This window comes from Anabrus simplex, chromosome 8 (assembly GCF_040414725.1).
Source record: "Anabrus simplex isolate iqAnaSimp1 chromosome 8, ASM4041472v1, whole genome shotgun sequence".
Lineage (NCBI taxonomy): Eukaryota > Metazoa > Arthropoda > Insecta > Orthoptera > Tettigoniidae > Anabrus > Anabrus simplex.
The window spans coordinates 200627827-200653075 of record NC_090272.1 but is presented as its reverse complement, the minus strand read 5'-3'; the positions used below and the strand labels follow the sequence as shown (position 1 = coordinate 200653075).

At 39.4% G+C, this 25249-nt stretch overlaps 1 protein-coding gene across 3 annotated transcripts in view; it reads right to left on the bottom strand.

The window, feature by feature from the left end:
• Window positions 1–22985: 22985 nt before the first annotated feature.
• Window positions 22986–25249, bottom strand: part of SERCA (ATPase sarcoplasmic/endoplasmic reticulum Ca2+ transporting SERCA) — a 136190-nt gene continuing 133926 nt past the window's right edge. For 2 of the 3 annotated variants that reach the window (XR_010860874.2, XM_067152630.2), the window contains one exon: window positions 22986–25088. Coding sequence is in view for 2 of the 3 variants with exons in the window: in XM_067152630.2 (XP_067008731.1) it covers window positions 25057–25088 (32 nt within the window). In the remaining variant the exon portion in view is untranslated. The remainder of the gene's footprint in view (window positions 25089–25249) is intronic. The other variant, XM_067152631.2, reaches the window with a different exon arrangement.

The window sequence follows — 25249 nt, the reverse complement described above, 5'->3', positions numbered from 1 at the left end:
GCAATCCAACACCTGGTTTCTGAATCTCTGCCTAATCATAATGAAGTCTATTTGATACCTTCCAGTGTCTCCAGGTCTCGTCCACGTATACAGCCGTCGTTTGTGGTGTTTGAACCAAGTATTGGCGAGGACTAAATTATGGTCAGTGCAGAATTCAACCAGCCGACTTCCTCTTTCGTTCCTTTGTCCCAATCCAAATTCTCCTACTGTGCTACCTTCTCTTCCTTGGCCTACCACTGCGTTCCAGTCTCCCATCACAATTAGATTCTCGTCACCTTTGACATATTGTATTAAATCTTCTATCTCCTCATATATTCTTTCAATTTCTTCATCATCCGCTGAACTAGTAGGCATATAGACCTGCACTATTGTGGTGGGCATTGGTTTGGTGTCTATCTTGGCGACAATAATTCTTTCACTATGCTGGTCGTAGTAGCTTATCCGCTGCCCTATTTTCTTATTCATTATTAAACCAACTCCTGCATTACCCCTGTTTGATTTCGTGTTGATAATTCGGTAATCGCCTGACCAAAAATCCTGTTCTTCTTGCCAACGTACTTCACTTATACCAACTACATCTAACTTTAGCCTATCCATCTCCCTTTTCAGATTCTCTAACCTACCACAACGATTCAAACTTCTAAGATTCCACGCTCCGACTCGCAGAATGTCAGTATCCATCTTCCTGATGATCGCCCCCTCTCGTGTAGTCCCCACCCGGAGATCCGAATGGGGGACTAGTTTACCTCCGGAATATTTTACCCGGGAGGAAGCCATCATCAGTACATCATTCATACAGAGCGAGCTGCATGTCCTCGGGAGGTGGTTACGGCTGTAGTTTCCCATTGCTTTCAGCCGTGTAGCAGTATCAACACAGCTAAGCCATGTTGAGTATTATTACAAGGCCGTATCAGTCAATCATCTAGACTGCCGCCCTTGCAACTACCGAAAGGCTGCTACCCCCCTTTCGATGAACCATTCGTTAGTCTGGTCTCTCAACAGATACCCATCCGGTATGGTTGCACCTGCGGCTCGGCTATCTGCATCATTGGGACACGCAAGCCTCCCCACCGCGGCAAGGTCACATGGTTCGCATTATTAGACGTTTTACGTTATATGTATTGGGTTCAGGGCCCTGACCTACCTTGAATTAGTTTATTCTGGCTGATGATGCTCACAAAGTATGAGTGAAACATGTCCTAATTTTAATATCTGTTAATGGTTTTATCCTAAATATGAAGCATTGCTATGTATTGGAAAGGTGGTTTTTATTATTGTATCAACTTCTTAAACTCTCCAGTTTCGTGAAAAAATGTCCACATTCATAATAGCACTTCTCAGCCATGACTCAGTTCCTATTACAATATCTGGTAAATATCTGTCTATCAGATTACTTAATTCTGTTGCTTTCTTTACAATACTTCTACAGTTTAACACTAGCAATTTTATGTCATTCCCTGAATCTACCTTCCTATAACTCTTCCAAAAAACCTCCTAACTTATATGTATAATTGCAGTTCAAGTGAAGGCCATTTGAGCGTAGATCCCTATCTTCTACCCACCTATTAGAATCTCCAAATCTCACTCCTAACTCCCACATAGCCATTCCATAGTCTTATTTAAATCCCCAATTAACCCCCATTCAGTATCCTTCCTACACAGTATCCCACTGATAACAATTTCTGCTTCCTTAAACTTTCTCTGTGCTGCCGTAACCAGATCTCAAACATCTCCAACTATTTTAGTACCAATTACTGCTTGCCTTACGTTGTTGGTACCAACATGGAAAATGACCACCTTCTCCTTACCCTCCTTCTATTTTCCTCAACATCTGCCTTAACCTTATTCCTGGATAACGCTCTACCCTGGTTCTCTTTCCTTTACATACTTTCCCCACATCCCTGACAATTGAGTCATCCATGACGAGAGTCTCAACCCCACCCTCATTAGATCCCCTCCACTCCTGGTCTCCCTTTATTTCCCTGACACTTGCAGAACTCACTTCCACCTCCATTTTCTCCCTATCACTACACTGTTCCACCTCCCTATTCCTATCCTCTGCTCTACGTTTCTCTTTCCTCTTGCCCCATTCCATCTCTGTAACACTTCTCTGATCTCCATCTTCCCTCTGCTGATCTACCTGCAGTGACTTATACTGCTTCCTCACCAATACGTCTCCTGGGCCTACTTCCTGAGGAAAACCATTTACCCTTGTTGTCCTTGACCTTAAGATATTAGCCCACCTGTCTTCCACTACATCTCCCCTTCCATCCCTTCCCTTTCCCCTACCTACCCTATCTTGTATGTTGATTGAGAGAGACTTATCTTCATTCCTGTCCTCCATTACAAGTCCAGTTATCTCCCTCAAGCTCGCTATCCCTTCCCTCATCCTCCTTAGTTCCCACTCACACCCACAGTCCTTATATCTGCCTCAATCAAAGAATTTTCACGGAAAATCACTTCGACGATGGTTAAGCTAGGAATCGATCCCCCTCTAATCAGCTGACCTCGCGAGGCTGAGTGGATCCCATTCCAGTCATCACATCACTTTTAAAATTTTGTGGCAGAACTGGGAATCGAACCTGGGTGAGGTAGCCACTAATCACACTAATCACTACACCATTGAGGCGGACTGCAGTCATAGATAGCAATGTTGTTTTGCTCCCCGTCTTGACACATCATCTTACAAATTCTTATTTCAATTTAAGCAATTTCTACTTGGGAATGATGCAAACAAAGACAAAATGTTACAACTCCATGAAGATGATGTAGACTCTGATTGTCTTTTCTTCACAGAGGAATGTTTCATGAGTCGTTACTGAATGAAGGAAAAATAATTTTCAACTTAGAGGACATAACCAATCACTTCAAGAAAATAGTTCATCTTAAGGATGTCCGGCTCTATGGCTAAATGGTTAGCGTTCTGTCCTCTGGTCCAGATGGTCCCGGGTTCAATTCTCGGCCGGGTCAGGGATTTTAACCCTAATTTGTTAATTTGTCTGGCTTGGGGACTGGTTTTGTGTGCAGTCTTCATCATTAGAAATCTCTGGTAGGGCCCCATCCTCACAGACATGCAGGTCGCCTATTGGCCATCTGCTAGAAAAAGACTTGCACCAAGCCTTCCAGAGGCCATATGCCATTATTATCTTAAGGATTTGCTTTCAGAACTGTTCAAGTTTAAAAAAATAGGGATGACAATTCTCTTGGCAAATTCAAAAGCTGACAGGTTTTTTTTTCAGTCCTTAAAATACTTTAAGCTTATTTCCGTACAACTACAGGACAGCAGAGATTAAATTCATTTCTGCATAACAGGCCTACACAAGGAGGCTGCTAAGGTGTTGAAATGGCATATGGCATTTAGTGTCGGGAATGTGCGAGGACAAGTTCGGCTCGTCAGATGACTCCTGTAGATGACCTGCACGTCATGCCAGCGAAATTAACCAATTCAGGTTAAAATTCCCAACCCTGCCGGGAATCGGACCCGGGACCCCTGTGACCAAAGGCCAGCACGCTAAGCATTTAGCCATGGAGCCGGACGCTAAGGTGTTAAATCTGGAGAAGGTGGCAGATGATTTTATATCAAGAAACGAGATTAGAAAGAGGGAATTCTTTCAGAGAAGTACGGCAATACATCTGGTGGTAGAGCTTTTCACATTTCATATCATGAAATGAACAATATATGTTAAGAATAAATTTATTCAGAAAATATAGGTATTTTTGCAGCAAGTTCTACTTTTTAAATTTGTGATCATTTTTGATAGCTTCGTACAAAAGACATTCCTTCAAAATACTTAAGAATCAAGTTCTGTTTTTCTGTTTAATTGTGAACATTATTGAAAACTCCCTACATAAGACTAGTTCAAAATATTTTTGAAAAACAAGCTGTATTATTGTTCCGCTTTTTCTGTTTGTTTGTGAATATTGTTAATACATAGGAATGTTTGCATTAATAGTTGTTCATCATTTCACATGCCTCTGTTCATGTTAATCATGACCTTCCAATAATTACCCGAAGTCTTATTATCTGTAATATGCTCACGACTCGCTTTAGATATATAGGTTTCATCTTTTCCAGATTTTCTAACTGCTTCACACTCAGAAATTCTCCTATAATCTCAAGCCCGTAGGTTAACACCGGTAATACTTTTACTCCAAAGAGCACAATGCTTCTACTGTGATTTGTGTGATGTTCTCAATGTCATTCATCGCTCTCTGGGTTGCAACCATTCTAGTTCTTAATATAATAATAATGTTATTTGATTTACGTCCCACTAACTACTTTTATAGTCTTCGGAGACGCCGAGGTGCCGGAATTTAGTCACGCAGGAGTTCTTTTACGTGGCAGTAAATCTACCGACACGAGGCTGTCGTAATTGAGCACCTTCAAATACCACCGGACTGAGCCAGGATCGAACCTGCCAAGTTGGAGTTAGAAGGCCAGCGCCTTAACCGTCTGAGCCACTCAGCCCGGCATTCTAGTTCTTAGATGAATCCTGAAACTGCTGCACGTGGTCTGTAAGGTTACACCTGGGTAGCAAACTGCTAATTCTGAGAAGGCAGACGTTATTATGCAATATGTGTTCTGTTTCCTTTAGTTTATCTCCTTTCCTAAATACAACTAGTTCTGTCTTCTCCTCATTAATTTTCATTTCATTCCTGTTTGCCCAATCCACTAGCCAATTCATCTGATGATGCAGTTCTGTTATATCTTCAGCCACAATTGCCATGTCATCAGTATACAGGTACATTTTTACGTTTAGCATGTTTATGTTGTTTTTTGGCCACATCAATTTATTTTGTTCAAATTTTAAATTCTTTTATGCCATGGATATGGACTGGTGGACGAGGTTTATTTTACCTGACATCTTTGTCATGGTGTAATCATTTACGCACCTGTTTATTGTTGAATTAACAATGTATGGCAGGTATGAGAATGTCTTATTGTGTAACAATCCATTTTCACAGTAATTGACAATATTTAACAATTTATTATTATTTTGGGCAATAAATATTTCCATATGTATCAATGGGAACTTGTCATTCAATTCATAGTTACAGGCTGTACATCGCCATCTTGAGTGAAGATGCTTCTGGTCATCCAGATAACCTATCACCCCTTTCAAGGTGAGTATAATCAAATACAGTAGAGACAATACACGACACTGAGCGAGATATCGAGGGACAGCTATTGGAGCTCACTCTAGCGGATAGACCTGAACGGTACTGATTCTGTCATAAGAGCACGTGTATTTTTGTGTGAAGCTTTTGGTGTTATTTATGCGTTTCCAGTGAGTTGACATAATTAAATAGTAGCGTGTGTCATTCCTTGATATCTCCTCTCAACATGAGGGGAAAGGTACGTGCTGTGTTTGGCTGCAGTAATTACGAAGTAGAGAAAAATGCGCACTCGTTCTTCAGGTTCCCTCGTGACAAGAACATGTAAGTACGGTAATATTGTGTTTGCATATATATTCTTCCAGTGACAGAGATTTTTATAGTACTTCATAATCTTCTGACCTGCTCGATCCATGTTTTAACGGGCTTAAAATATAATACGCATATTTTATTGTATAGTGCAGCAGTTAACCTTCGATACCGATGTATTGTTGTAGGTGTGATCTGTGGGTTTTGAAATGTCACAGAAGCGATTTGGATAAAGTGTACAAGAAAGAAGGGACGTTACGCTTGTATAAGAATTATAAGATCTTTTCAGATCATTTCCAGGCCAGCGACTTTAAAAATCCTCGACTATACAGCCAAGGGTATGTTACATTTTTACTCTGATTGTACGTAAATATTCCTCAAAGCATCACTATCGACAACATTTTCAAACTTTTCTTTCTTTTATCCCTCTTCTCAGATTAAAGCCGGGATTTTATAGATTTTCTTTCTGTTAGTAGGCTTCATGTTAAGAGGAAAATTGTCCAGCTATTAAATGTTAATTCATTGCATCATATGTGTAAGGAATGTGCCGATATTTTTATTGACAAATGTCTTAATGTGATGATACATTGTTTTTAAATGAGGAAAAACGACAAATCCAACCGTAAGATTTCAGGCAGGTATGCTAAAGCTAAAAAAGTAATGCATAAATGAAAGATCAAGCCATTTCACAGCAGTCCATTTCACACCTCGTTTATATGTCTAATTTCAGTCTTTGAATAATAACCTTTTAAATAATTCTTCATTCATTTATCCAGAATTGCTTTAGCAACTTCGAAGTTAATATCTCAATACCACTGTCTTTCTAGACGTAATGTATTTATCCATTTCCGTATATACATTTCCATTGATATTTGAATTTAGCGCGATTTGTTCAGGTCAAGTCACTAGGAGCGCCACCGTCGAATTGTCTCCCATTTTAGCAAGGCGAAATCCGTAAGTGTCGTGTATTGTCTCTACTGTATTTGGTATAATGTACCCTAACCCTGAGCAAAGTTGGCATGAAATAAAAATATTTCTCGTATGGTGCAATATCCTTGTTTAAACTCCCTAAATTTCAATCATTTATGTGAAAATTTTCAACTTGATGGAAAGTGACGCGATGTCACCCAACACCATATATTCAGACTTCTGTTGAAATACTCACTAGAGTTGATCCATTAGTTCAGCTTAACTACTTTTAAGTTATTCATATTTTTTTTGGGATGGTCACCAAATTTTGCTAAAATCACAAACTTGTATGAGTAATTACTGAATTTTGAGGCGTAATCTATAATTTAAAAAGGAAGTGTTTGTGTCTGGGCGTGTGTATGCGCGGCGATGCCCAGCCAACTCTACGACACGCAGAGATCTGAAGTTTTAAATATGTGAATGCACCTCGAAGTCCGATGTTTCATTTTCACATTTGTTGGGGAGTTATGAACGAAAAACTAGCGGAGAACGTGTGTTGGAATATGACGATCCAACGTGCTATCACCAGAATGTATAGATTCACTGTCACTAGGTGACGTACACAAAATAGGTAAAACAAGTTAAGGAGTCATAAGTCCATGGCGCAAGAAACCATATTCAGTCCGTGATATCCAGAAGTTTTGTCAGTGCTTGCATTGACCAGCCAGATCTACAGCACGCAGACATCTGACATTTTTAACGCAGGCGTAGTGATGGGCAGTCTGAGACGAGGTCTCGAGATTTTCAGGATTTCTCGAGACTAGCGCAGGCATTATTTCTCGCGAGAAATTTCGAGAAATCTCGAGAGCGTTGTCCCCACATTGTGCGGCGAGCAGCGTGTCGTAGGCCTACCGGTAGTCGGAGCTGAATGTTGTTTGTTCCGAATATGCGAATAGCCAACCACGGGCCTTCTCATTTTCGTAAATACGTGTCAACAAGCGACTAGGGCGTTCATTTCTACCGAGGTCTATTTTGACGCAGTATAACATAATTATAAAGGATACGCATTCGGGCATTGTATGCTCTGGTAGGTACACGAATGAGTGGTTTATGTACAGAACCTGACGGCTACTGTAGGTACACGTAACTGGATACTAGAGACGTGCATTATTCGAACTCGAGACGAGGCAAGATGCGCCTTGCTGCATATGCAACCACCATTACGCATGAGTGGAATGTGCAATCTAAATTGCTTCATTTTGCTCCAATTCTACCGACAGGCAAGTGTACATCGTTATCAGAGCCCGCATTCAATAACATATGACCACTGCTTGTGTTTACCGATATTTTGGTGACGAAGGAAATAATTACTTACAATGCTGTAGAGTATTCGCGTCATAATTAGGTAAGTACTTTTATATATGACGGTGCAATGTGAACTGTGTCTAATTGTACGCGACAACTTGAAGACGATGTCCGAAACGCAACGTAAGTCGTGGATATCGGTTATTTTTAAGAGATGTCATATAGCACAGCCCACTGCGTTGCTTATTCAAAAGAAGTAAAATACATCGGCAAAAATACTCCTGGGATGATCCGGCACTTACAAACGCATAATATCAATGAAGAGGAATCGTCACAGAACACCACCGGCCCGGTCTGAATCACAAGAAACTACCCTGCCGACAACGATTGTGAGGCATCCAGATAGGTTTACATCCTAACAACAATTATTAAAAAATTACACGAGTTATTCAGCTAAGAAATCCACCTGGCATAACTCGTGAACAGTTTAAGATACTGGCATTCTGTATTCACTTTCGTTAATGGTAAAGAGCTCATAGTTCAACATGCAGTGCTTTCCTAGAATTTTGACAAAATTTATCGTCACACACGTTTCGATGTGAAAACTGCTGATGATAACTATCAAGCTTACACTCGTAGTTACTGGGACGTCGCACAGCTCGCAGCACACGAGAATCGGTCTCGAGAGCGTTGCCCATCACCCCTTCTGAAAGAATTGGAGTGAAGTCGGACATTTTAGATTACACGTTCCACTCATGTGTAATGGGGGTTGTATATGTAGCAAAGCACATCTTCCCCGTCTCAGGTTCGAATAATGCACGCCTCTAGTATCCAAGTAGGTGTACAACCTATCTACAGTTATTCACAAATTATGCATTGTTATTCATCTAAGATGTCCACCCCAAACAAGTCGTGAACAGTTTAAGATACCGACATTCTGTTTCGACTTTAGTTAATGGTATTAAGGGGTTCATAGTTGAATATGCAGTACTTTTCCAGGCTTTTCACAAAATGTATTGGCTCACACGTTTTCATATGAGAACGTTATTTTACGCAATAACTGCCAATGATATACTGTCAAGTTTACAGTCGTAGTTACTGGTCCGTCGCACAGCTTGTGCTACAGGAGGATCGGTCTCGAGATCTGCGACGTCAGTCTCGAGCGAGAGCGTTGCCCATCACTACGGTAGGCGTATTCTTAAATGAGTCTTTATACTTGCTTTCATTGTTTATTTATTTATTTATTTATTTATTTATTTATTTATTTATTTATTTATTGCATGTAAAGCCCAAAGGCTGCTTGTATCCCCAAATAGCACCACCAAAAGCTATGCAGTAATAGGAAAACCACAAAAACCAATGGCAGTACCAAAATTAGGCGTACTAGGCAAGATGAGGAGTTAGGTAGTTTGCCATTGCTTTCCTCACTGGGCCAGACAGCACTATTGTAGCACAACAAACTCTACGAGCAACACCTTTCATGACACTCAGAATGTCATTACTCAGCACCACCCATACCCCAACAGCTTCCATATTGTCACAGCCATGGATGAAAATGGGACTTCAGTGGAACTTACACTTTGCTCTGGCCTGTGCCAAGAGATGGACGCAAAAGTACTGTATCCATCAAGAAATGACAGAAAATACTTTCTTGATATTCATTTCATTCACTTAAAATTGTACGGAATTCAAAGATTTTTCTATAACATGAATAAAACGTGAATCGTATTTTCTTTCAATTCAATCTTATATTTTATTTAGAGGAGACATATAGTACATTAGATAATAATAAAAAACAAGGAATACGAGTAGTAATACATATATCAGTCAAGGTGTCATTTTAAGTCCATGGCATAGGAAGACATTTTCGTTCAGTTTGTACAAACTGGAAGTGATAGTCTGCCTGTCTGTCTGTCTTTCTGTCTATATGTATATATGCAATGCCCAGCCAAATATATGGCACGCAGATCTGAAATTATGGTCACAGGTGGGCATAGCATTTCACCGATCACACATACCTGTGTCAAAGAGCAATTCATGATTCAAGAAATGAAGCTGTCAACAAGCAACTTTTGCAAGAATTAACCGATGTTCTACAAATTTAAAAATCTATCGACATGACATGTAATACAGATAAGGCTCTCGACTACATGACAGAATTTTCGAACAGCTTGGAGTCTCCTGGAGTACTCTCGAACATATTGGAGAGGACGATAGTGGCCCAAATATACTTCGCAGGAATATGAATCCCCCTTCTCTCTGCAACACAACACGACTCTTAGTCAAGAAACTGATGACGAATATTACTGAAGCTACCATCATGACCGGACAACATGCTGTGGGCGAAGTAGTATTCATTCTTCAGATTCAAATCATCCCATCAGATATACCGATTCAATTTAGACGCCTGCAGTCTCCTGTTCGTTTGAGTTTGCCTACGTGCATCAACAAGACAGAAGAACAATTGCTTAAAGTTAAGGACTCTATCTTCGGAAATGATGCTTCTCCTATGGTCAACTGTATGTGGGTTGTTCAAGAGTTGGAAACACACACACTACTGTATACTGTACATCTTAGCTCCAAATGAAAGGACACTTAATACAGTTTGTCCGAAAGCTCTATAGGAAAAAGTTTGTTTATTTTAATACCGTACTGTTTTAATATGATTTGTGACATCCACCAACCCAGTATCATAAGCATTGAAAGTAAAAATATTATTAAAATAATGTAATTCATGCAATTTATGTAAAAAAGGATGTGTGTTAATAATTGTATATTTTTATGTTGCTTTTGAATAAATGGTTTAAAAACATCTAATGGTTCACTTATTAAACGTGGTAGAAACCATGGCTACATGCTAGTTTATGAACATGACAAAGGAAAGGGGACCCAATAAAGAGCCTTGAGGGACACTGGAAGTAGGGTGGTACGGCTTAACATATTATCATCAGATTTTACTATGCAAACCCTGTTAGTGATATGGCTTATAATCCGCTCCAGAGTACTTCCTCCCGCCCTGTATGCTGACAATTTGATGAGCAGAGCATTGTGTTGAACTGAGAAGTCTGTGTAAACAACACCACTGTCTTGTTGCCTCTTATCCAGATATTCTGAAATGAAATTGATATACACCAAAATATTGGACACGGTAGTGTTTCTGCACGAACCCATGCTGAGCTATATTTAATATACTGTGAAACCGAACTGTACAATCTTGACCTTCTCTGCTACATTTAAAATCAGGGACAATAACACATCAGGCCTATAGTTATCAAACACCAATTTTATGATGATGCTTGTTGTTTAAAGAGGCCTAACATCTAGGTCGTCGGCCCATAATGGTAAGAAATGAGACGAAATATGACAATTTAAAAGTCCAAAATCATCCACTGACCAGAATTCAAAACGTAATGACGAAGAATGAATGGATGAATGTGAATTTAAAACAATCAGTGGATCCGATCTACAATGCCCCGCATTCCCCAAAACTATCGTAAATCTGTGTCGGTGCGACGTAAAGCCCCTAGCAAAAAAAAAAACAACTTTCGTAAAACAATAGTATATTGCGATGAAGGGACTGCTTCCAAAGCACAATCCTGAATTGATGATGCTTGTTGTCTAGAGGGGTCCAAAATACAGGTCATCGGTCCCTCATAATAGTACTGTGACCTGTGTGCCATCAAGAAAGGACAGCAGAATTTTATTTTAGTTTTTTAAATTAGTATATTTTACTTATTCCGGAAAATGAAGAAAAATGGACTCTAAACTCTGCAGAAATTTTTAATAGAAACCTTAAGAGTAGAATTTGAGACTTATGAACTTTTGAAAATTTTTCTGAACAGATCAAGAAATTATTTACATTGTAAGAATTATTTTTGAAGTGATTCTTGTATTTAAATTTTATGTAGTTGTGTTTGATTGTGTGTCATGTAAATTAATTTAAAGAAGATTCAAGGAAAACATTCTGGACACTGAAGAAATATTTTTTAATGTAACTGGAAGAAAATTGTAATATTGTGCTTTGGCGAAACACGTGCGGGTACATAACTTTTGGAACAGTAGGTACTGCACGTGGAGAGATTAGGTGATGCAATGGGCTTGAAGCTTAATGTACAGAAGACCAAGTGGATGGTTATAAGTAGGAAAGAAGATGGCATTCAAGGTTATCTCACAACAGCAACGGAACAGATCGCTAGAGTGGCAACATTTAAATACCTGGGATGTCACATCTATGATGACTGGGGCCTTATTCACGAGATCCGATGCATAATTGAGCAGGTCAGAACTTCTTTTCAGAGACTTAGAAAACTTTTGATAAGCCGTGACCTTTCCATTTCACTACGGACACGACTACTCCGGTGCTACGTTTTCAGCATTCTGTCATACGGCGTTGAGGCATGGACACTAACTGAGACCATGTGTAATAGGTTGCAAGCATTTGAAATGGGGAGGTACCGAAGGATGATGAAGATACCTTGGACAGCTAAAATTACCAATATAGATGTTTTGCACCGTATGAACAAAGAACCAGAAATACTCACTACCATCAAGAGAAGAAAGCTAGAATACTTGGGTCAAATGATGCGGAACTCTAAATACCACATTATGCAAGTAATACTCCAAGGGAAAATTAATGGAAAACGTGGTCCGGGGAGAAGTAGGATATCATGGCTCGGCAACTTGAGCCAGTGGTTTGGGGTGACAAAGCTTACTCTGTTCAGAACAGCTATGAACAAACAACAGATCATGCTACTGATCGCCAACGTTCTGCGAGGACATGGCGGAAGAATTCCTCTTGCATCAACAATTTAGGAAATGACCATATATGGTCATGCAATTGGATTGGTCAGAATAACCTTTCCAATTGGCGAAAAACGGGAATCTAGAGAAATTCGGGGTCCTATTGGTTATTTGCGATGGGGCCATTTCTGACCTTCTACTGGCTTCGCGTGTATGATGCGTGTTGCCCGCGTCTTTACCGTCTGACCGTCCTCGCAAGCAGGCCTGCTTGAGGTCTAGCTACGTCGGGGCGTACTGCCTTTCACGGTAAACGCTAAGTTATTGACTTATATTAATTTAAATGCATTCTTGCGTTTCGGACTTTTCCCACTTAAAGTGATTTCCGTAATTATGTAGAATTTTATTTTGTGTGTTGGGGTTCACTAGATTTCCATATTTACCTAAACTGAGCGTCGGTATGACTTAGCTGTTAAGCTAGTCCGCAACATTGTTTTCGGAGGCAAACCTTCTTTTCTGACTCAATATCTTGTAATTGTAAATGTAACTCTCTTTCTTGAATAGCGTGTTGAACATCACATTAATTAATTTTTTGATTGTTTCGAGGATGCCTTCTTTCATTCTGTAGAATGTGAACCTCTATGTCAAAGTTCATTCGTGCCCCAAGAGCTTAATTAGATTGCCAGTTTGGTTTGTAAGTCTATTTAAATATCCTTTGTTTTAGTGAGTTAAGTATCAGCTGCTCTGTCATTTATTAATTTTGTTTCTTGTATTTTTCTTTTGTTAAATTGAATATATTTGAGCTGAGGGTGATTGTTGTGAACCTCTTCTTCCCCATAACGTCATACCTTCCCGCGGACCTAAATAGGGCTCCTTAACGTTCCACAATCCTTTCTGTAGTAGACGTCGTCAGGCCTGTAACTTGCGGGCGTGTTTGATAAGTTAACCGTCTTATTTCCAATGCTCAGATATGAAACTGCCGCTACAGTGATATTTTCCTATTTATATTCATTTTATATTATTATTATGTTTTCACGCTCATTGCCTAATTCATGTTATTCAATTCTTTATTTTTATTATTATTTTTCTAGTTCGTATTTCATTCATATTATTATTATTTTCCGAGTTTTTTTATTATTGTCATTATTTGTGTAGACATGCTAACCAATTGCGGCTACAGTACTTATCGCTAGCAACGTAGAACCATGGTATTTATTATGTTGCAGTACTAATCAAAAGCAGTGCAGATTCACGGTATTCCACATATTATGGTACTATTCACAGGTAATGTAATACGCACATGTAACGCAGATCTATCGTGTTTCTCACGTTGCGGTGCCACTTACAGACAACGCAAACCTAAGTTTACCTCACACAGATGTACTAGTGATGGGCAACGCTCTCTCTCGAGACTCTCGAGACTGACGTCGCATATTTCGAAACTCTCGCGAGAATCCCGAGACCGATCCTCCTGTAGCGCAAGCTGTGCGACGTACCAGTAAGTACGACTGTAAACTTGACAGTATATCATTGGCAGTTATTGCGTGAAATAACGTTCTCTTATGAAAACGTGAGAGCCAATACATTTTGTCAAACGCCTGGAAAAGTACTGCATGTTCAACTATGAACCCCTTAATACCATTAACTAAAGTGGAAACAGAATGTCAGTATCTTAAACTGTTCACGACTTATTTGGGGTAGACATCTTAGGTGAATAACAATGCATACTTTGTGAATAACTGCAGATAGGATGTACACCTACTAGGATACTAGAGGCGTGCATTATTCGAACCTGAGACGGGGAAGACGTGCTTTGCTACATATACAACCCCCATTACACAGGAGTGGAACGTGTAACAGGGGTGATGGGCAACGCTCTCGAGACCGATTCTCGAGTGCTGCGAGCTGTGCGACGTCCCAGTAACTACGAGTGTAAGCTTGATAGTTATCATCAGCAGTTCTCACATGGAAACGTACGTGACGATAAATTTTGTCAAAATCCTATGAAAGCACTGCATGTTGAACTATGAGCTCCTTACCATTAACGAAAGTGAATACAGAATGCCAGTATCTTAAACTGTTCACGAGTTATGTCAGGTGGACATCTTAGCTGAATAACCCCTATAATTTGTTAATAATTGTTATTAGGATGTAATCCTACCTGGATGCCTCACAGTCGTTGTCGGCAGGGTAGTTTCTTGTGATTCAGACCGGACCGCAGGTGTTCTGTGACGATTTCTCTTCATTGATTTTTTCCTAGGGTCTTTTCTAGGGACACAGATAGGTCTTATGGCGACGATGGGATAGGAAAGGCCTAGGAGTTGGAAGGAAGTGGCCGTGGCCTTAATTAAGGTACAGGCCCAGCATTTGCCTGGTGTGAAAATGGGAAACCACGGAAAACCATCTTCAGGGCTGCCGATAGTGGGATTCAACCTACTATCTCCCGGATGCAAGCTCACAGCCGCGCGCCTCTACGCGCACGGCCAACTCGCCCGGTCTTCATTGATATTATGCGTATGTAAGTGCCGGATCATCCCAGAAGTATTTCTGCCGATGTATTTGACTTCTTTTGAATAAGCAACACAGTGGGCTGTGCTATGTGACATCTCTTAAAAATAACCGACATCCACGACTTGCGTTGCGTTTCGGACATCGTCTTCAAGTTGTCGCGTACAGTTCGACATTGCACTGTCATATATCGAAGTACCTACCTAATTATGACGCGAATACTCTATAGCAATTTAGATTGCACATTCCACTCGTGAGTAATGGTGGTTGCATATGCAGCAAGGCGCGTCTTGCCTCGTCTCGAGTTCGAATAATGCACGTCTCTAGTATCCAGTTACGTGTACCTACAGTAGGCGTCAGGTTCTGTACTTAAACCACTCATTCGTGTACCTACCAGTGCTTACAATGCCCGAATGCGTATCCTTTATAATTATGTTATACTTCGTCAAAATAGACCTCTGTATAAACGAACGCCCTAGTCGCTTGTTGACACGTAATTACGAAAATGAGAAGGCCCGTGGGTTATTCGCATATTCGGAACAAACAACATTCAGCTCCGACTACCTGCAGGCCTACGACACGCTGCTCGCCGCACATTGTGGGGACAACGCTCTCGAGTTTTCTCGAAATTTCTCGCGAGAAATAATGCCTGCGCTAGTCTCGAGAAATCTCGAAACCTCGTCTCAGACTGCCCATCACTAAGATGTACTAATCACAGGGACTCTTACTATCCCGTGGTGTTCCTCACATAGTGGGTAGCAATCACAGGCAATGCAGACCCATGGTGTTGCTCATATAGTGGTACTAATCACAGGCAAGGCCCAGACCCATGGTGTTTCTCACATAATGGTACTAATTACAGGCAACATAAGCCTATGATGTTCCGCATGGAGTGGTACTAATCACTGGTACTGTAACCCTCATCCTGATTCACAATCTTTTGCTACCAATCACAAACCTATTGCATACCTAACATAGTGGTACTACTCGCAAGAAAAGGCGACCCATGGTATTCCCCACATGACAGTACTTATTACAAGTATTCTCATGGTTCTAATTCGATCCTCCCTTGATCACCCCTTTGTCACGTCTTACAACAGGCAGGGGATACCACAGGTGTATTCTTCGTCTGCATCCCCCACCCATAGGGGGTGATCTGCTAAATCATTCCTTAACCCAGAGGTGGGAGATTTAAAAATTTGATTTGAATTTGTTGTACAGGTACCATGGAAACTGTATGCTCCTATCCAAAACATCTACTTGGTCCCCTCTACAAGCCTTAGGAGGTTGAAGATCCTATAGAATTATGAAAATGTGTTTCATCTACAACAGCCAACAGTCACAGGAACAGAATTTATCAATATTAAGATTTTATAGCAAAAATACAGTGTTGATACAGTAAAAGGGGTAACTTGGTTGCAAGTATGGTGGCTCAATCCTTATACATTGGTAGATTGGAGCGAAATGACCTGAATAATGCATACACCTTCATTAATATCAATTGATACAATAGTAGAGTCACTCGATTACAGTAGTACCAGAAAGGTTGGCCATCTGGATACTATCAGCACTCAGACATGGAAACTTCTATTGCTTCAAATACATTTTCTTCACAACTCTCTCTCTTCGATGGATGACAAAATGATTAATTCTCGAGTAAACTTTTGTACAGCTACGAAAAAAGAAAATTTTTGTCAAAATATATATACATTTTTCTTTTCAAATTAAAATATGTTTTTAAAATTCCACCAAACCCCATGAATGATGCAGTGGCAAACTATAGCAATGATTGAAATCAAGCCCGTGGTGGATATAATTACAGATTTTCATCCAAATTTGAGAATGCCTAGAATAGACAGTAACAAATATTGTCGTTTCACTAGGTGGTGACTCTCACAAGAGCTACAAGGGCACAACCCAAACACTGCATGAAAGTCTCAACCGGCTAAGATATTCAACAAAATGAAGAGTAATTCTGACCATTAAGCCACCATATACAATCATGATTTGAGCTTAAGAGGAGCGTGTCTAATAATACGTGTGTATGTATATTTGTAGAGTCCATTTTAATTGGAATGAAACTGTTTCAGACTGTATTAACATTTTAGCACGCCACAGTACATTTGGCGACCCCCAACTTAAGTGCCATTTTGAATGAAAGGCGGTTTCTCCTCATTTCCTATTGTATTGTGCATGTGTACAACAACCATAAACAAGGCAAAAAAGTTAAAAGTCATCCCGATCAGGTCGGTACATTTACTTTTGGTCATTACAAGCACTTAAAATAAAACTACTGACTCGATTCAGCAGTAGCCATTGTTTAGCCTATCACAGGAGATTTGGCGCGAGAACTTCAAGCCACACTGTTTGCTTACTTTCGCCAAGTCGAAGTCTATTGCATGTTAGTGTATTCGAAAAATGAGTGATTACTTAGATGCAACCATGGAGCCGGCTGGCTGGAGACCCAAAACAGAGCGTCGTAGCTCGGCACCGAGTGTGGCCTGCGAGGCACAAACTTGCTTTACTCCACTGGCCGGCCCAGACTCCCTGCCAACCAGTGGCGGCGCGTTCTATATGTTCAGTGGTTCAGTGAACCCCCTAGAAATAGATAAGTCTAGGTAAAATGCTTTATCAGAGCCTATTCCTTAAATTTGCTCTGTATATCAGCGCGCGTAGCGGTATTTTTGACATCAACACTCTGTTGCTCTCCGGAACCAGCGAAGAGGTTCAATTTCAGGACTGAACGCGCGGGGCTGTGAGACGTAAGGAGGGTGCACAAGGCGAGGGGTTTTGAGAAGCAGGGAAAACATAGCCCAGGAATCGCTGGCAACTGGACCAGCGATAGACACGAGTTACATCGAGCAGTTCCGAAATTAGCCGAAGCATTGTCAGAGCGCGCGGTTAAAATTTGCCGTATGTGGTAGGTTTTGAAGGGATTTTAATTTGGCGATTTTGCCATTCTGATGTAATTAACCGCAATGAGCCAGAATAGTTTGCTAACTACGGTTTGTATAGCATCAATAGGCGTAAGTAGCCTAAGTTTATGTAATCAAATGAAACTTTTCATTAGTAATACGTGTTTTATGAAAAGTAAACAGCAAAATACGTCAACAAATAAATAACAGTAGTCTGCCTAACACGTTCCTGAAGAAGTTATTCCTACGTAAGCAACGTCTTCAAAATGAGGGGAAAATGGATCAGCTTAAAGTAATTGCACCTCATATCCTCTGCCTTTCATTCTTCATTGTTTTGGTAACTTCTTCGAGCTGTAGCCGTGTCTCTGCAAAGCAAAGTCATGTTTCTAATCAAGCAATGTAAACATCAAGTAACAATAATAATCTGAACACCTTATTTTCCACAGCAGTGAACCCCCAGACGTTTTATTCACGCGCCGCCACTGCTGCCAACTAGAATCAGGTTGGCATATATATATTTTTTTTTTTTTTTTTTGCTAGGGGCTTTACGTCGCACCGACACAGATAGGTCTTATGGCGACGATGGGATAGGAAAGGCCTAGGAGTTGGAAGGAAGCGGCCGTGGCCTTAATTAAGGTACAGCCCCAGCATTTGCCTGGTGTGAAAATGGGAAACCACGGAAAACCATTTTCAGGGCTGCCGATAGTGGGATTCGAACCTACTTTCTCCCGGATGCAAGCTCACAGCCGCGCGCCTCTACACGCACGGCCAACTCGCCCGGTATATACTTTTTGTCATTACAAGCACTTCGGGCTTTGGCCATTATTTAACCTTTCGCAGGAGATTTGGCGCAAGAAATTCAAAGACTCATTGTCTGCTTACTTTCACTATGTCAAAGTCTATTGCGCATTAGTGTCTGTGAAAATGAGTGATTACTTAGATGCAACCAGGGAGTTGGCTGGCTGCAGACTCGAAACTGAACATCGTAGCCTGACGTTTATGCCACCGAACACCGGTTCTCACCCGCGCTACAGGGAATGGGTCCCTTCACAACATGTAGAAATACATTGTAATATCAAAAAAATTCGTTTGAATTCTAAATTTCACCTTGGTCATTACTATGTAAAATCATATGCTGATCCAATTGGGCTGATAAATAACATCAAATATTGGGTCATTTTGTAAGTGTTCTATGATGCATAGCCGACCGAATAGGGCGACAGTGTTACATCATTGGATTACCAAAGTGTCTCGAGATACTGTGGTTAATTTTTTCCATGATAAAATGCATGTAGTTAGTATAAGAATTCAAAATCATAATACCTAACAACTGGTCGTCATCAGCCCGGTCGGCCCGGCGTAGGCATCAATAAATACCTATACTGCTGGTCCAATCGGACCCCCATGGCAGCTAATATGTTAAAAAAATAACACTGTGGCACCTGTGAAAACCCTGGTATGTGAAATATTGCAGTTTTGGTCAGTAAAGTTAAGTCATCTAAGGATCAATATTGCGAGAGCTACATCAAAAGATTTTTGTTTATAATTACATATACAGGACAGTATTTCTCTGAAAACTTTATCACATAATGGTATTTGGAGATGCAATGACAATATATAAGCATCAGAGGTAAAATGTTCAGAATATTATCCAAAATGAAATGCCAGAAAATTGACCATGATCAGGAACCAAACCCACAGCCTCATTTTCTTGGCAGTGATATAAATGATTTTGCCAAAGCAGTCAACTTGGGAAAGGCAGATGTGGAGAACAAGGATGGAACTAGCGGCTGATTACAGAGAGACATACTCGGGATAGATAACGTTAGTGAGAGCTCTTTCAACACCACTCTATCTGGCAAGTTGGAAGGTTATATGATGATGCATGTAAAATGTAATTGTGATAATTATTATAATAAATTGAATACCTGACTGAGGAAACAAATTGAGGGAAAGAGTTTTGTCACATTTCTTGCTCTTTCATCTTCAATAACTGTTTTAAGTGAAATCTTATTCTAAAGCAATTTCCAATCTGTTTTAAAAAGCTAATTACAATAGTAAAATGGAAAACAAAAGGGCAGCAGAAGGATTATCTGTAGATTAAGATCCTGTTTTTTCTTTTTACAATCTGCTTTACGTTGCACCAAGACAAAAAGGTCTTATGGTGACAATGGGATAGGAAAGGGCTAGGAGGGGGAAGGAAGCGACTGTGGGCGTAATTAAGGTACAGCCCCAGCATTTGCCTGGTGTGAAAATGATAAACCACAGAAAACCATCTTCAGGGCTGCGACAGTGGGGTTTGAACCACTATCTCCTGAATGCAAGCTGATAGTTACGTGACCCAAACCACACAGCCACTTGCTCGGTAGACTAAGATCCTATGGCTGTACCTCAATTCCTTCACATTACACCAATAAAGCATACTTCTACTTCAAGAGGCATAACTGTTTCTCGTTTCAGGAATGGGCAACTCTGAAACTACAGTTATCTTCAATATGCTGACCTGAATGACACTAAATGCCACTGGTAAATTGAGTCTTCTTGTGAGAATAGTGGAAAGTAACCAGCTTTACACGACGTACTATAATCTAGTTTTAAGTCGAATCTGACCCTTAGAGAAATGAATTTTCATTTAAAAACCCTTACATTATCAGCTGAGATTCACCATAGCTCGCTTGCGTGAGAAGTTGGTGACACTGTTGCTGTAGTCAAGAAAATACAACCCAATATCATGTAGCAGTGGCAACCGATTACATTAAGCTTCCATCAAATTGCATATATTTAAATAGAAAACTATCACGGAAGAGGAGGAAAATTTAAAGAAAGTGGGATTAAATATGGTAAGGTAATGACAACAGAACTCAGCTTAAAAATAAATTTATGCTTGAATAAGACATCTTCTGTGGTCACGTAACAGATGCTGTGCAGAAAGAATAATAGCCTACCCAGTTATGTAAAGAAAGGCCTTAATTCAATCACATGACTGTTGGATGTTTCCATTAACAAGCCAATCCAAGATCATACTGAGGGGCTCTATCAAATTAGCCACCAGTGTGCACATGGCAATCGAAGAGGATTAAATTAAATTACTATTTGCAAGTTAAATGTGAGTGAGTTATTGAATCTGGGAAAGTAAAAGAAGTGAAAAAAGGAGTCCATTCAACCTAGCAACTACAAAGGTGGTGATGATTACTTCTACATCACTACATGACAGCAAAAACAATAAATAAGTAAACAAATTTGTAATTATTTTATTTAAAATTACTTGGAATTAAAGTCAATAAATGCAGTACAGTCACATGGTACAAAAAACAGGTACTGTATTACAAATATTTCCTGTTTTAGGCAGCCATTATCCAACTGTACTGATCATATTTCTGTCCACTACAACACAGCAGCATTTCCAAAACTAACGGTTTTACCCATGGAAGTAGGTGTATTAAACAAGTTCTTGTTTTTGATTTTTAATATCTTTGTTGCAAACTACTGGTAGTTTAACCTCTCAACATGAAAGCCCGAGTATACTCTGGGTTTTACATATTTATATAAAATAAAATCCCGAGTATACTCGGGAATGTCGCTCATTGATCGGTACCTAATATACTCGTTTCTTGTTGTTTCTCAATATTTCCACCAGATGTTTATGAAATTACTTTTTTTTTTTTTTGCTAGGGGCTTTACATCGCACCGACACAGATAGGTCTTATGGCAACGATGGGATAGGAAAGGCCTAGGAGTTGGAAGGAAGTGGCCGTGGCCTTAATTAAGGTACAGCCCCAGCATTTGCCTGGTGTGAAAATGGGAAACCACGGAAAACCATCTTCAGGGCTGCCGATAGTGGGATTCGAACCTACTATCTCCCGGATGCAAGCTCACAGCCGCGCGCCTCTACGCGCACGGCCAACTCGCCCGGTAATTATTACTTTAGGGTCCTATTTTTGCCAACAGATGTCTCTGACTCAACTGTAGTGGATGTCGGTGACTCAGGCAGTTCGTTTTCGCGGCTTTCCCGTATTTGTTGCTATCTAAGTGTACTTTGTCTGTTAGGTGAAAATGGAGAGTGAAGAAGAGTTTGACTTTGAGTTTAGTGAGTCTGATAGTTCTGAAAAAGTTTCTGAAGACAGTTCAGAAGAAGAAAGTGTTCGTTCTAGTTCATCTGATTGTGATATTGCAAGTGCCAGACAGTGGTGTGAAATTGATACTTCCGGAACACTACCACCTGCCCCACCATGTTTTCCTTTCAAGGCTAATCCTAAAATACATTTCCAGCCGTGTTGTGAGGATGTTTAGTGCTGTGTTATTTATTTTAGACCCCATAAAATGTATCACGAGCATACTCTGGATTTTAAAACAGGAACTTTTCGGTGGCTTATATTTCATTGTTAAGTTCGAAAAATGTATTTTCATTGTTACCACTGTCATTAGTTTACAATAAATAGCCCATTTTAACAATAAAAAATTAGGTAAAAAAATGATCACAATTTTGTAAATAATTGGTATGTTAAGAGGTTAAAACTAAGTTCTAACTACAATATATTGATTCAAAGATCACTCAAGTTGAACCTTTTTATGCATTCATACACTACTATACGAATCTAAATTTTGTTCTTCATGTCTATTACTGGTGTACTCACTTCTATTTTGGAAGTCAGAAATTAAGGGGGAAAAGTGGGAGTTACAGGTGAGTAAATGCTATACAGTCATGTGGTACTGAAAACAATGGAGGAACTGGTGAGCATCTGTGACTGATTTTCCAGGAAAAGCATTGGAAGTGTTCAATTTCAGCTATTCAATAAATGGTAAAAGTAATGTATCAGTAACCTCACATAATTGTAATTGATAAGAATCTCAACAACAATAAAAATTGTAATTGTGGATGACACTGAATGAAATGAAAATGAAGTATTAAATGCTTCAAACAACCTGCAGGGGTCAATTCAACAATATACTTTTGTTTATAGGCAACAACAAGTCTTCCATATCAGATCATACAGATAATAAATGGTGTTATGCCAGGAGTGAATGAAAAGAAATAAGAAGCCCATGTGTCTTCTACAGAACAGTACTGCAATGAAACTCAGATGATAGACCAAGTGAAATTAATCTACTATGGGGGCAAAAAAAAAAAAAAAAAAAAAAGAAGAAGAATGTAAAGAATGGGTATTATATAATACATACAATGACAAATTCACCTAGTAAAAGGCTTTATTACTAACATATCGATGGATTTTCTTGTACAAAACTTTGAACTCTCAATGTCACATTCTCTGCACGTAACAAAGGGGAATAGAATTTTATATTTAAAACAACTGAGTTCGTCTAGCAGACACAGGTTTACTTGTTTGCATCAGTGCTTAATTATGGAGCTTGAAATCTGGACTTCAGGATGAGAACAGGTAAAAAAATTACAGTATATATATCTCATTTACAAAAATGTACACTCTAGTAACAAATATGAATGATGTAATTAGGTGATTGAATGTACAACGTGTTAATGTAATAAAAATGACATCCCTCCTAAATCTACTGGTCTAGCTAGCTCTCCTCTATCACACACACTTAGAATATCAAGACAAGTTGGAGATTTCAATGACTGCCCATTTGAGCAATACAGAAGAGTGAACATGAAGGTTATGTTAACAACATTCAGAAAGTTGATTTGAAGGAGCTATTTCTCCCTCTAATTCTTCTTGTTTAAAGACATAAATAATTCTTGCATTTTTAATATATTCTCATCCAAAGTCCAGAACAGCTCCCGTCTGCTTCAAAGGTTTCATTTTACATATAATACAGTCAACAGTAACAATGCACCTAGTTTCAAAATATATTATTTTTTTCTATTTATATATTTACAGAAATTTTTATAATAACATACATTTCTTTTAAAATGGTTTCATTTTCTATCACTTGAAACACTGGCACTATCTTTCTTGACCAAAGAAAGATGTGAAATCACTCACACAACCACCAACTTCCAAAGTCCTTTATAGTAAGTCCTGATTATTCGTTTTGTGCATTGGAAGGAAGACAACGGAGCTTGTTGTATAAAATAATCTTCATGATTATACTGTTGTATTTTCTTTTAAAAATTACATACAAACGAAACCATGATACTGATGTGGTGAGGTAATTAAGGAGGGTTCATATGTTACCAGGTAGGTGGTGGTGGGGGGACTGCGTTCCATGACCAACTTGGCCTGTCCAGGGCCCAAGGCATAGGAGCAACCGACCACCCAATAAGACAATTCACAAGGGAGGAAGCTGAACAAAGAAGGATGAACTAGCCTTAAAGGAGGAAAGAGAGAGATATGAGATGAAGATGATACATGCTTTTAAAGTTGTTAGCGTTGTCCCCATAAGTTATTAGAGATATGTACAGGAGTTGGCTTGCTACAAAGTTCTGAAAGGAAGAAGACAGTGTCAGCAGAAAATTAGTGACATTTAATTTATGTTAACACAGAACTATTACTGCCAGTTGATGGAAGAGGTATGTTAGTGACTGAATTTGCCAGCTGCATAATAATAAGACATTTCTAGTTCTGCATTATCTGCTCTTGGTTAATATTTAGTAGCAAGCGCTTCCCGTTTAATGAGCTTTATTGGATTTTAATGCTGAGCGTGCGAGCGTTGCACAATTACCACTTGTCTATTACTGGGTCACCAACTGTAACAAAACACAAAGTAATAATATTGTTAGTGCTTCTATATACAGCATTTACCAAAGAAGAAAAATATCCTTCCCTTCACTAAGCACCCAGATTAGAAATTTTAATTAGAGAGCTATTACAATTACCACATGAAGAGAAAAAACTTCTACTCAGGAAGCTGCATATAAATAATAGCTGCAATTTGAAATATATACATCTAGAGTTAGAGAGAAAATACAAAGTGCATGCAGCAGTTAGAAGCAATCTAATACCAATTACCCTTTCTTTTTGTTACATGCTGACAGCTTTGCCAATGTCTACCAGAAATTCTGAAAAACAGATTAGTATATTTCTCCTTTGTTAGATTAATCATATAGCTGTACTAAAGAGAAGAACATAAATCAACTACAAGAACTACTGCAGCAGAAGAAAAGAACTACTTAGACAAAGAACAAGAGAAAATGCGTAACTACTGGGGAACAACGCTGTGAAAAAACATGGAATTCTCATTGCATTGTTTAATGATGAATGACTTGTGAAATTGTCCTTGGTTGCCTTTTTAATTTTTTCCCCAAGGCCTCCATCATGGTATTGTTGATTTAGCAAAGCCCTCACCACTTTTCCATTATTACAGGTGGCGCCACTGTTGAACATAAGAAAAACACAAGAAATATTAAATTACTTTCATAATAACCTTTTCTTAAAGCTGATGCCATGCTGCAAATGAAGCTGCAAAATACATACAATACAGTTACTGCATGAACTAATGCTTAATATCTATTATTCACCAGCAGTGTATATGAA